The sequence below is a fragment of the Loxodonta africana genome, chromosome 16, assembly GCF_030014295.1.
Source record: "Loxodonta africana isolate mLoxAfr1 chromosome 16, mLoxAfr1.hap2, whole genome shotgun sequence".
Lineage (NCBI taxonomy): Eukaryota > Metazoa > Chordata > Mammalia > Proboscidea > Elephantidae > Loxodonta > Loxodonta africana.
The window spans coordinates 69,927,117-69,940,005 of NC_087357.1; the positions used below are offsets into that span (position 1 = coordinate 69,927,117).

The 12,889-nt window shown below is 46.8% G+C and overlaps 1 protein-coding gene across 17 annotated transcripts in view; it reads left to right on the forward strand.

The window, feature by feature from the left end:
- The window catches only part of CDH23 (cadherin related 23), a 524,046-nt gene that overhangs the window by 383,935 nt on the left and 127,222 nt on the right, over positions 1-12,889 (forward strand). For 16 of the 17 annotated variants that reach the window (XR_010318119.1, XM_064269675.1, XM_064269673.1 and 13 more), the window contains 3 exons: positions 5,630-5,819; positions 6,157-6,302; positions 11,274-11,493. Coding sequence is in view for 15 of the 17 variants with exons in the window: in XM_064269675.1 (XP_064125745.1) it covers positions 5,630-5,819; positions 6,157-6,302; positions 11,274-11,493 (556 nt within the window). In the remaining 2 variants the exon portion in view is untranslated. Of the gene's footprint in view, positions 1-5,629; positions 5,820-6,156; positions 6,303-11,273; positions 11,494-12,889 lie in introns of those variants that run through there. The other variant, XR_010318120.1, reaches the window with a different exon arrangement.

The window sequence follows — 12,889 nt, forward strand, 5'->3', positions numbered from 1 at the left end:
AGTTTGGTAGAATTCTCCAGTGAAGCTGTTGTTGGGAGTTTTTTAATTACCTTTTCAATCTCTTCTTTTGTTATAGGTTTATTTAGTTGTTCTACCTTTATTTGTGTTAGTTTAGGTAGGTAGTGTACTTCTAGAAATTTGTCCATGCCCTCTAGGTTTTCAAATTTGTCAGGGTCCAATTTTTCGTAGTATTCTGTTATGATTCTTTTAATTTCCTTTGGGTCTGTTGTGATATCGTCCGTCTCATTTCTTATTTGGATTATTTGCTTCCTCTCCTGTTTTTCTTTTGTCAGTTTGGCAGGTGGTTTATTGATTTTGTTCATCCTTTCAAAGAACCAGATTTTGGTCTTGTTAACTCTTTCGCTTATTTTTCTATTCTCTATTTCATTTAATTCTGCTCTAACTTTTTATTATTTGCTTTCTTCTGGTGCCTGAGGGCTTCTTTTGCTGCTCTGTACTTGTTCAAGTTGTAGGGTTCATGTTTTGATTTTGGCCCTTTCTTCTTTTTGGGTGTGTGCATTTATTGCTATAAATTGACCTCTGAGCACTGCTTTGCTGTGTCCCAAAGGCTCTGGCAGGATGTGTTTTCATTCTCATTTGATTCTATGAATTTTTTTATTCCGTCCTTAATTTCTTCTATAATTCAGTAGTCTTTGAGCAAGTATTGTTCAGTTTCCATGTGTTTGATTTTTTTCCTTGCCTTTTCTGTTATTTATTTCTACTTTTATGGCCTTACGGTCAGAAGAAAAGATGCTTTGTAATATTTCAATGCTTTGGATTCTGTTAAGGATTGCTTTATGGCCTAATAAGTGGTTTGTTCAGGAGAATGTTCCATGAGGCTGGAAAAGAAAGTATACTTGGCTTCTGTTGGGTGGAGTGTTCTGTATGTGTCTGTGAGTTCAGGTTGGTTGATTGTGGCATTTAGATCATCCGTGTCTTTATTGAGCTTCTTTGTGTATGCTCTGTCCTTCACCGAAAGTGGTGTGTTGAAGTCTCCTACTATTACTGTGGAGCTGTCTCTCTCTCTTTTCAATTCTGTTAGAGTTTGTTTTATGTATTTTGGAGTCCTGTCCTTGGGTGTGTAAATATTTATTATGGTTATGTCCTCCTGGTGTATTGACCCTTTAATCATTATATAGTGTCCTTCCTTATCCTTTCTGGTGGGTTTTACTCTAAAGTCCATTTTGTCAGAAGTTAATATTGCCACCATTGCTCTTTTTTGATTGTTGTTTGATATATTTTTTTTCCATTCTTTGAGTTTTAGTTTGTTTGTGTCTTTAAGTCTAAGGTGTGTCTCTTGTAGGCAGCATATAGACGGATGGTTTTTTTAAATACGTTCTGCCACTGTCCGTCTCTCTACTGGTGCATTTAGTCCATTTACATTCAGCGTGATTATCGATAGGTATGAGTTCAGTGCAGTCATTTTGATGACTTTTTTTATGTGTTGTTGACAGTTTCTTTGTTCCACTTAATTTTCTGTGCTGAGTCATTTTTCTTTATGTATTTTCTTTTTCTCTTTTTCATTGTTGTTCATTTTGTATTTGCTGAGCCTTTACGTTTTTCTTGTTTTTTATTTTAATGTGTAGGATTGTTAGTTTCCTTTGTGGCTGCTTTAATATTTACCCCTATTTTTCTAAGTTTAAATCAATCTTTTATTTCTTTATATTGCCTTCACTTCCTCTCCATATGAAAGATCTATGACTACATTTTTTAGTCCCTCTTTTTTGTTTTAATGTTGTCATCTTTTACATAATGATATCTTTGTTTCCCTATTTTGAGTATTTTAGCTTTGATTTATTTTTGTGATTTCCCTATCTGGGTTGATAAATGGTTGCTCTGTCCTGTGTTCTAGTTTTGGGTTGTTATCTGATGTAACTGATTTTCTAACCGGAGGACTACCTTTAGTATTTCTTGTAATTTTAGTTTGGTTTTTGCAAATTCCCTAAACTTCTGTTTTTCTGGAAATGTCCTAGTTTCACTGTCATATTTGAGAGACAGTTTTGCTGGAAATATGATTCTTGGCTGGCCATTTTTTTCCTTCAAGCCTTTATATATGTCATCCCATTGCCTTCTTGCCTGCATGGTTTCTGCCGAGTCTTCTGAGCTTATTCTTATTGACTGTCCTTTGTAGGTGACTTTTCATTGATTCCTTGCTGCCCTTAAAATTCTCTCTTTATCTTTGGTTTTGGCAAGTTTGATTATAATATGTCTTGATGACTTTCTTTTGGGATCTACTTTGTGTGGGGTTCGATGAGCATCTTGGATAGATATCCTCTCATCTTTCATGATGTTAGGGAAGTTTTCTGCCGACAAATCTTCATCAATTCTCTCTGTATTTTCTGTTATCCGCCCCCCCACCCCCCCCCCACCACCCAGTTCCGGTACTCCAATCACTTGTAGGTTATTCCTCTTGATACAGTCCCACATAATTCTTAGGGTTTCTTCATTTCTTTTAATTCTTTTATCTGATTTTTCCTCAAATATGTTGGTATCAAGTGATTTATCTTCATTCTCACTAATTCTGACTTCTATTGCCTCAGTTCTTTTCCTATGACTTTCTGTTGTCTAATTCTGAAATTTTATTGTTAATCTCCTGGATTTTTGTTTGCTGCCTCTCTATGGATTCTTGCAGCCTATTAAATTTATCATTATGCTCTTCTCTAATCTTCTTAAGTTCCTCTATTGCTTTGTCTTTGTGCTCCTTGGTTTGATCTGTGTTTTGCCTGATCTCCTTCCTGATCTCTTGAAGAGTTCTGTATATTAATCTTTCATATTCTACCTCTTGTAATTCCAGGAGTTTTTCTTCTTCCAGAAGATTTCTTGATTCATTGTTCTGGGCTCTTGCTGAAGCCATCTTGGTCTGCCTCTTTATGTGATTTGATATTGACTTTGTCTCCGAGCCATCAATAAGTTATCATATTTATTTATTTAATGTTTGCTTACTGTCTCCTAGCTTCTTGTTTTGTTTTGTTTTGATATGCCCAAGTAGGCTGCTCAAGTGAGCTAGTTTGATTATTGCTGCCTTTGAAGCTCTAACGTCCTTTCACCGGGTGGTTAGAGCTGTTACTAGGTATGTGAGCCCGGGAGTCCGTTTACTTTTCTTGTACGGATTCAGCTCAGGTGTCCAGGTAGTTGGTCACCAAGTGTGTGGTGCAGGCTCTCACCTACGGTCCTAGACAAGCAGGAGTGATTGGTGTAGGCACAGGTATCTGGCTGCACTAGAGGGTCATGCACTGAGAAATGCAGGGGGCTGACAACTGAGTGTCTGTGAGGAAAGTGTGTCCCTGTTCCCTAGAGCATGTAGATGGGTGGGTTTTGCAGCCAGACTATGGGCACCCAATGCTGTTGGCTGTAAGGACTGGGAGGCACCACTTATTCTTGGACCTCTGTTGCAGGTGGCTATGTGGCATGGCTGGAGCCACCAGTCCCCAGGCCCCTGATATGGGTAGGTGAGGACCCTGCTTTATAGGCAGAGCAGTGTCAAATGGCACAAATTTGCCTCTCCACCATATAGCTGAAACAGTTGAAGTTAGACTTCAGATATATACCCTGTTGTACTGTGCTGATGAGGGCCTATGCTGTTGAAATGGGCCCACACAGGTCTATGCAGGGGTGAAAGGCATTCAAAGTCCATGGATCCCTTATGCCTGTGCTTAGGCAAAGGAGCTGTTTCTGCCCTGAGTTCCCGGCTTAGGGGAGCCGGCAGATTATTTTTTTCCCAGTTTGTTAATTTGTTTTCTCTCCAAGGCCGGGAGAATGGCTCAGGATGCATGATGGGTCCTACTTCCGGCCCAGGGGACACAGCAATCTCTGAAGCTAGCTGGCACCCAGTGTAGAGTGGGAAGGGGGCAGGTAAATGGGAGAGAGGTTTTTCCCAAAGGGAAATGCAGTAGGTTAGACACATGTACTTATCTTTTGCCAATCGAGCTCTGCTTTTTGCTGATTCTGGAGACTTGAGTAGACTCTGCCGCTCGGTCTCTCATGATGTGGAAAACACCTCTCAAATGTCACTGCTTGCGTCACTGCTGGCACCAGGTTTCCACCAGGTCAGGTCTGGCAACTCCTTGCTGCTCCTGAACCGTCTCTCCCTCCCTCTGCCGCTGAGTCTGCTTCCTCAACTTTGCCTTTGATGTTCAGGGCTCCTAGATTTTCATATATAATCAATTCACTTGTTTTTATCGGTTTTTGTTGTAAGAGGAACCACAGGAAGCATCTGACTACTCCACCCTCTTGGCCCCGCCCCCCTACCTGTGATTTCTTGACTGCTGCTTCCATGGCTGTTGATTGTGGATCCAAGTCAAATGAAATCCTTGACAACTTCAGTCTTTTCTCCGTTTATCATGATGTTGCTCCTTGATCCAGTTGTGAGGATTTTTGTTTTCTTTACGTTGAGGTGCAATCCATACTGAAGGCTGTGGTCTTTGATCTTCGTTAGTAAGTGCTTCAAGTCCTCTTCACTTTCAGCAAGCAAGGTTGTGTCATCTGCATATTACAGGTTGTTAATGAGTCTTCCTCCGATCCTGATGCCCCATTCTTCGTGTAGTCCAGCTCCTCAGATTATTTGCTAAGCATGCAGATTGAAGAAGTATGGTGAAAGAATACAACCCTGACACACACCCTTCCTGATTTTAAACCACCAGCATCCCGTTGCTCTGTTCAAGCGACTGCCTTTTGGTTTATGTACAGGTTCCTCATGAGCACAATTAAGTGTTCTGAAATTCCCATTCTTCACAATGTTATCCATAATTTTTATGATCCACACAGTGAAATGCTTTTGCATAGTCAATAAAACACAGGTAAACATCTTTCTGATATTCGCTGCTTTTTGCCAAGATTCATCTGACATCAGCAATATATATTTTGCCACAATTGAGCTTCCAAAAGCTCAACCAGAGGCTTGGGCCCCATAGTCATAGGCCTTCTGGGGCCCCCCTGCTTTCTCAAAAGGCTGTGCACATGTCACCCTGCATGTCTGGAAAGGAAGGACACAGAGACTGGCTGGCAGTATTGTCTGGTGGTTACTAGCATGGGCTCTGAAGGGACCCAGACCGGGGATAGAATCCCAGCTGTGCCACTCTCTGTCTACATGACCTTGGAAGCCTCTCAGGGCCTCATCTGTAAAATGGTCACTATTACAGGCATCCGCTTCGTAAGGCCATTGACTCGGTGCATGGAGAACACAGGCATTTCTGTGTCATTGGGCGCCTGCTGTATGCCACCATGTGCCAAGTACTGTCAGTTGTACTAGCTCATGTCATCCTCAGGGCAAGGCAGGGCTCCCCACCCTCACTGTTACCAAGGCCTAAATGGAGAAATGGTCTTGCTTAAGGTCAAAATTGCTAAACAAAGAAGCCAGGGCTGGAGGGAAGACCTCTACTGCTGATTAATCTTCTAAACCTCCCAGTGCCCCGCGGCTGGAGCCAGGAGAGAGGCCCCCTTCCTGGGCCTGAGCCAGGAGGCCTCCTCCTCTCAGGCAGCAGGGTTGCCTGGGCCAGTGCATGAGCTCAGATCAGCAAAGGCAGGCAGCCTTGGGCGCAGCGAGTCCTCCCCCAGGCTGGGCCAGGCTGCCCCAGGGGCACCAACCCCACCCCTCAGTGAAGGTGGTCTTGTCCCCTTCCCGCCTTGGCAGGTGGTGGCCGTGGACCCAGACCTGGGCGAAAATGGCACCCTGGTGTATAGCATCCAACCGCCCAACAAGTTCTACAGCCTCAACAGCACCACAGGCAAGATCCGCACCACCCACGTCATGCTGGACCGGGAGAACCCCGACCCCCAGGAGGCAGAGTTTATGCGCAAGATCATCGTCTCCGTCACCGACCGTACGTGCCCTCACGCCCCTCAGGCCCCAGACCTTGGGCTGTGGCCCCAACACTCGGGCCTGGGGATGTCCTTTAATGGCTCGTCTTTTGGCTTGTCCCCTGGGGTCCTGGGACCTACCCAGAAGGCTGTGGAACACCCATGTCCCTGTTGTGATCCCCTCAGAGCACCCTGAAAAGGGTGGAAGGGTGTGGGGGGATGCAAGGCCCAAGCTGCTTCCCAGAAAGGCCACCAGAATGGAAGATCGCTGAATCTGCCTCCCCCTCCCTCTCCCCACTCTTCTTTCTCCCTGCCCCTCTTTCTCTTACACCCCTCCTTCCCTCTCTCCGGTACCCCCAGGTGGCAGGCCCCCTCTGAGAGCCACCAGCAGTGCCACAGTGTTTGTGAACCTCTTGGACCTCAATGACAATGACCCCACCTTTCAGAATCTGCCTTTCATGGCTGAAGTGCTCGAGGGCACCCCTGCAGGGGTCTCCGTCTACCAAGTGAGTCTCTCTCTCCCGGCTCAATACCCTGCCCTCTGTCTCCCTCACCTCATCCTTGCCAGCCAACAAGTGGGCAGTGAGTGTCCATGTATGCCTGGCCCTGTGCTGGGATCTACATAATCCCATGCCAGCTTGGGGAGCCAGTGCTATGAGAGCTGGGCAATGGGCGGGGTAGTCTGGGAAGGCTTCCTGGGCTGGGTCTTGAAGGACAGGTGCATTTGGAGAGATGGAGTGAAAGCACCACAGGGACGGCTAAGGAGATGCATAAAGGCAGAAACAAGGAACCCCGGGGTGGCACAAATGGTTGAGTACTTGGCTAATAACTGGAAGATCGGAGGTTTGAATCCATCCAGAGGTACCTCAGAGGAAAGGCCTGGATATCTCCTTACCAAAAATCAGCCATTGAAAACCCTCTGGAGCACAGGTCTACTCTGACACGTATGGCAACACAGAGGAGTTGCCATGAGTCTAAGTCCGTTCGATAGCAACTGGTTTTGGTAAAGGTAGAAACAGAGAGAGGAAGGCAAGTTGGAGAGATTCTCAGAACAAGATTATGGAGATCTGGCCCAAGACCCTCAACACTCAAGCCTGCAGAGAGTTCTAGAACGTAGAGAAGTTCAGACTGAGTAGCCCAGGCACCCACCCTCCCAAGGCAGCCCTTGTTGTGGGTGGGACTCTGCCCATTTTGCAGGAGGCTTCAGAGGGACCTGCCCAGGTCCCTGAAGCCAGGAAGAGGTGGGACCCAATCCTGAACCCAGCTCCTCTATCTTCTGGTGCATTCAGGAGGACCCTAAAGATGCTGGTTCAGGGGAGCCGATACCCCTAAACAGGCCATTTTGAAAAACTGGAAAGCCCTAACAGTTAAGAACATGGGCTTTGGAATCTGATCAGCATGTATGTCGATTCCAACTCCAGCACCTCCCAGTTGCATGACTTGGAGCAAGGAACCTCTCTGAGTCTCAGTTTTCTCACCTGTGAAATAGTAGGACCTGCTGCTGTGGGAATTCAGTCAGAAGCACATCAGGCACTTGGGCTGCGGGAAATGCACGGTAGCTGTGCTCGTTACGCGCCTGTCGTGAGGCTTTATACCAGAGAGAAAGGGCTTGGTGGCAGAGGGCTAACCTGTTCCCATTCGAGGAAGGCTTGATTGTTTTTTAGGATGACAGAGTGGATACCCTTGGTGATGGCCTGTAAGCCACTGTGCCTCAGTTTCTTCATCTGTAAAAGGGTGTTAAGGATGTTCTGACTAGTCCTAGGGAGCCTTCAGCCTCTCCACAGAGCATTCTTCCCAAGCCCCCAGTAGGGGGCGTTGTGATCCTGGGAACAGCAGTCTGTCTCTCAGGAGGAGTCCCCAAACAGGAGTGGGGCAAGGATGGCGAGAATGCAAATAAATGAGCTCCCAAATCTGGTTCTTGGGGGTCAAAGACAGTGGAGGAAAGGAATGCCGACACCTCAACTTCTTAGTTCATGGAGGAACCAACTCCCAATCCTGAGAAGATGGTTGAGGTAGCTGGGAGTACCTTTGAGACTGTCCTCAGGTACAGGAAGAGTGTTCTGACTTGGGCCATGTAGTTCTCCTGGTCCGACCTAGGGCCTCAATTGATAAAGATTTCTGCTGAATGTGCAGAAGAACTTTGTTTTTTGTGCAGGTAAAATAGAGGTAGTGAGCCCCCTGTCCTGGAAAGCATTCAAGTTGAGCCCGGGCACCCTCCTGTCCAACTTGTTGGATATGAATTAGACCTGATGACCTCAATGTTTTCATCCAATCCTGAGAGCCTTGTCTTAATCAAAAACTCTTATTTTAACTGCTATTACACATTTTTTCTCCAATGTCTTAAACTCTCCTGTAAAACTTTCAGTGTATCAGGGTCCTGAGTTGAAATATTTCTGATCAGGACTGGAGGTGCAAATGGGAATGGCGTTTTGATTCGGGATGTGGCTCACCTACACATGGCTTCAAGTGACTTTTTTTTTAATAATAATGAAATCGTCAAGTGACTTTTTAAAAACAATCCTTGACATCCATCATCTTATATTTGTTGTCTTATAAATCAGAGAAAAGTGAGGAGGGGACTGCTATGAATTGAGCATTCTTAAGTTGAACTACAATAGTCAGGGGGTCTGGAAGCTGTAACCACTGCTCGGAGCCAGCAGGGTCAGGGCTGGGGGGTGGGGAGGGTTATTGGAGATTTTGGAGGGGTCAGAGCCAGCTGGAGTAAATCTGGGAGAGCTTCCTGATGGTGAGACCAGGTTTGTTTGTTTGTTTTTCAGTTGTGCTTTAGGTGAAAGTTTACAGAGCAAATTAGTTTCTCACTAAACAATAAACAGATTGTCTTGTGACATTGGTTGCCAACCCTGCAGTGTGTCAACACTCTCCCCCTCTCGACCTCAGATTCCCTGTTTCCACTCTTCCAGTTTTCCTGTCCCTTCCTGCCTTCTTGTCTTTGCTTTTGGGCTGGTGTGCCCATTTTGTCTTGGACACGTGGTTGAATCACGTGTGTTATTATTTGTTTTATGGACCTGTCTAATCTTTGGCCTAAAGGTGAACTTCAGGAGAGACTTCAGTACTGAGTTAAGTGGGTGTCTGGAGGCCATACTCTTGGGCTTTCACCAGTGTCTGTCAAACCAGTAAGTCTGATCTTTTTTTGTGAGTTAGAATTTTTTTCTACATTTTTCTCCAGCTGTGTCTGGGACCGTCTATTGTGACCCCTGTCAGAGCAGCCGGTGGTGGTAGCTGGGTACCATCCAGTTGTGCTGGACTCAGTCTGGTGGACGCTGCAGTAGTTGTGGCCCATTAGTCCTTTGGATTAATCCTTCCCTTGAGTCTTTGGTTTTCTTCATTCTCTGCTCCAGACGGGAAGGAACCACCAGTAGGTGTATCTTAGATAGCCACTCACAAGATTTTTTTTCTCTAGTTTTTTTTTTTTAATTATACTTTAAATGAAGGTTTACAGAACAAACTAGCTTCTCATGAAACAGTTAATACACATATTGTTTTGTGACATTGGTTACCACCCCCACGACATGTCAGCACTCTCCCTTCTCGACCATGGGTTCCCTATTATCAGCTTTCCTGCCCCCTCCTGCCTTCTAGTCCTTGCCACTAGGCTGGCGTGCCCCTTTAGTCTCATTTTGCTTTATGGGCCTATCTAGTCTTTGGCTGAAGGGTGAAGCTCAGGAGTGACTTCATTACTGAGCTAAAAGGGTTGTCCGGGGGCCATACTCTGAGGGCTTTTTCAGTCTCTGTCAGGCCAGTAAGTCTGGTCTTTTTTTGTGAGTTGGAATTTTATTCTACATTTTTCTCCAGCTCTGTCTGGGACCCTCTATTGTGATCCCTGTTAGAGCAGTCAGTGGTGGTAGCCGGGCACCATCTAGTTGTGCTGGACTCAGTCTGGTGGAGGCTGTGGTACTTGTGGTCTGTTAGTCCTTTGTACTAATCTTTCCCTTGGACTAATCTAACCCTGGTGGTGTAGTGGTTAAGTGCTACAGCTGCTAACCAAAAGGTCAGCAGTTTTCTTCATTCTCCCTTTCACCTGACAGGGTGAGACCAGTGGAGTATCTTAGATGGCCGCCCATAAGCTTATAAGACCCCAGATGCTACTCACCAAAGTTGGATGTAGAATATTTTCTTTGTAAAGTGTGTTATGTCAATAGAGCTAGATGTCCTCCAACACCATGATCCCTAGCTCTCAGCCCAGTAACTCAGTCCCTTAGGGCATTTGGGTGTGCCTAGGAAACTTCTATGACTTTGCCTTGGTCAACTTGTGCTGTCTTCCCCAGTATTGTGTACTGTCTTACCCTTCACCAAAGTTACCGCTTATCTATTGTCTAGTTAGTGTTTTTCCCTCCTCAACCCTCCCCTCCCTCATAATCATCAATGACTGTTTCTTTCTGTGTATAAACCTTTTCATGAGTTTTTACAATAGTGGTCTCATAGAGTATCTGTCCTTTTGCGACTGACTTACTTCACTTAGCATAGCGTCCTCCAGGTCCATCCATGTTGTGAGATGTTTCACCGATTCATCGTTGTCCTTCATTGTTGCATAGTATTCCATTGTGTGTTCCATTTGTGTGTATGCACCATAATTTGTTTATCCATTCATCTGTTGATGGGCACTTAGGCTTTTTCCATCTTTTTGCTATTGTGAATAATGCTGCAGTGAACATGGGTGTGCATATCTCTATTTGTGTGATGGCTCTTATTTCTCCAGGATATATTCCTAGTAGTGGGATTGCTGGATCATATGGTATTTCTATTTCTAGCTTTTTTAAGGAAGTGCCATGGAAACCCTGGTGGTGTAGTGGTTAAGTGCTACAGCTGCTAACCAAAAGGTCAGCAGTTCGACTCCACCAGGTACTCACTGAAAACTCTATGGGGCAGTTCTACTCTGACCTATAGGGTTGCTACGAGTCAGAATTGACTTGACGGCAACGGGTTTTTGTTTTAAGGAAGTACCATATCGTTTTCCAAAATTGTTGTACCATTTTGCATTCCTATCAGCAGTGCGTAAGAGCTCCAATCTCCCCACAGCCTCTCCGACATTTATTATTTTCTGTTTTTTTGATCAGTGCCAGTAATGTCGGGGTGAGATTGTTTTGATTTGCGTTTCTCTAAAGGCTAAGGATTGTGAGCATTTGAGAGCAGGATTTTGAGGGGAGAAAGCATGTGGAGACCAGACACTTATTCTAAAAAGTCCTTCCCTATCCCACATACCTTCAGCCTACTCAGTGTATCTGTCCCATAACCGGATGAACCAGAGGGCACCTGGATGCCCTTCAGCTCCAACATGCCACGCCTCCAGAGAGCATCTGAACGGGTGTGTTGGGGACAGTGGCTTGGCCTGAGGCTCTAAAGGGGGCAGGTGTGTCTGGCTGGAGCCAAGTAACAGAGGGAAAGAGGGGACACTTCTTGGGGGAGAAGCAGCAGTCCTGGAGTGCCCCCCTCACGTAGCCCCTCCCTCCTTCCCTCAGGTGGTGGCCGTCGACCTGGATGAGGGCCTGAATGGGCTGGTGTCCTACCGCATGCAGGTGGGCATGCCCCGCATGGACTTCCTCATCAACAGCAGCAGTGGCGTGGTCGTCACCACCGCCGAATTGGACCGCGAGCGCATCGCTGAGTACCAGCTGCGGGTGGTGGCCAGCGATGCGGGCACCCCTACCAAGAGCTCCACCAGCACACTCACCATCCGTGGTGAGAGAGGCGAGGGTCTGCTGCTGGGTGCTGAACACATAGGCACAGCAGGGTGGGGTGTGCATGCCCACCACTGCTGCCCACCATCACATGTGGGCATAGACCCTGGGGCAGTGCCAGGTGGGGCAGAGGGTGCCTGATGCTGCACACTATAATGTGGGCACAGGCCCCAGGGTGTGCCAGAAGTGGATGCCCATACCCACCATTCATGTGGGCACAGGTTCCCCAGGTAAGAGGTTGCCCTCCTTAGCTGCCTGGAGCCATTCAGTGGAGCAGAGGCTTCCCTATCTCCACCGTATCAGAAGTGCCAGCAGAGCCTTCTCCACTCCCAGCTACTGCCTTCAGTGCCCAGAGCCCAGGGGCAGTGGCCAGGACCCACTACCAATGTTCCACACACCTGTTGGCCTCCTTGGGAGCTGAGGTGTTGATCCAGCCACAGCCGAGAGAGCTTGAGTGGGGTGAGGCCTCGGATCATGAGCCAGCAGGTAGGGTTGAAGAACCCTTTACCTTTGTTGAAAGGCCAGAGTTTTTATTTTCAGGATGTGAAGGAAGCCACCTGTTCCCATGTGTGTGGAATAACAAGGTGGCAATGAGGGGACCTCTCCCCCACAAGAGAGCAGTTGGAATTTGCAGACACCTTGAGATTCCTCATCCCCTTTGGGCTCTCTCAATAAACACTGCTGCCTCCGCCCTCTAGTCTGGGGGCAGGTGGAGGGACAATGTTTCACATCACCTCTGGGTGTGTCTTTAGTTCTTGAGACTGTGGTAAAACATTGACATGAGCTAATGTTGAAAAGCCAGGAGTGAACCCAGAGAAATCATCACAGAGCCTAGAAGAGAAGATGTGGCCTGTTTTCAGGGACAGGCCTGCCCCATACCGGTCCCCGCGTGCCTCCAGGATCTGGGGAGGGGTAGTTATCTCAGCACAGACATAAACATTCACCCTCTTCAGTGTGGAGACCCGAGAACGTAAAGCCTAGAGAGAGCCTCACATTCTCAGTCCTGTTGGTCCAAGGCCAGTTGGAGGACCCACCTCTTCACCAATGATTGATGGGGAGGGAAGATGTCCACTCCTTCCAGAGAGGACCCCAGAGAACCTTTCTCCAAGGCCTCAACAAAAGCCACGTCATCAAATGACCCTATCATGTCTCCTGGTGATACAGTGTGGAATAGCCAAAGAGAATGTCATTTCACTATGCAGGTCACCCAGAGCCCCGCCTGCCCCAAGAATAGAGGCCTGGCATGCAGAGGTGGAAAAATAAATCCTTAAGGAAATCAGACCTTTTGAGGGGAAAAATCCTTAAAGCCAGCTCCCTCCCTTGGGTTCCCACCACAAACACAGGCAGGCCACCCCAAAACCCAGCCATGCTCCTCCCATGCTGTGTGGCTTTGGATA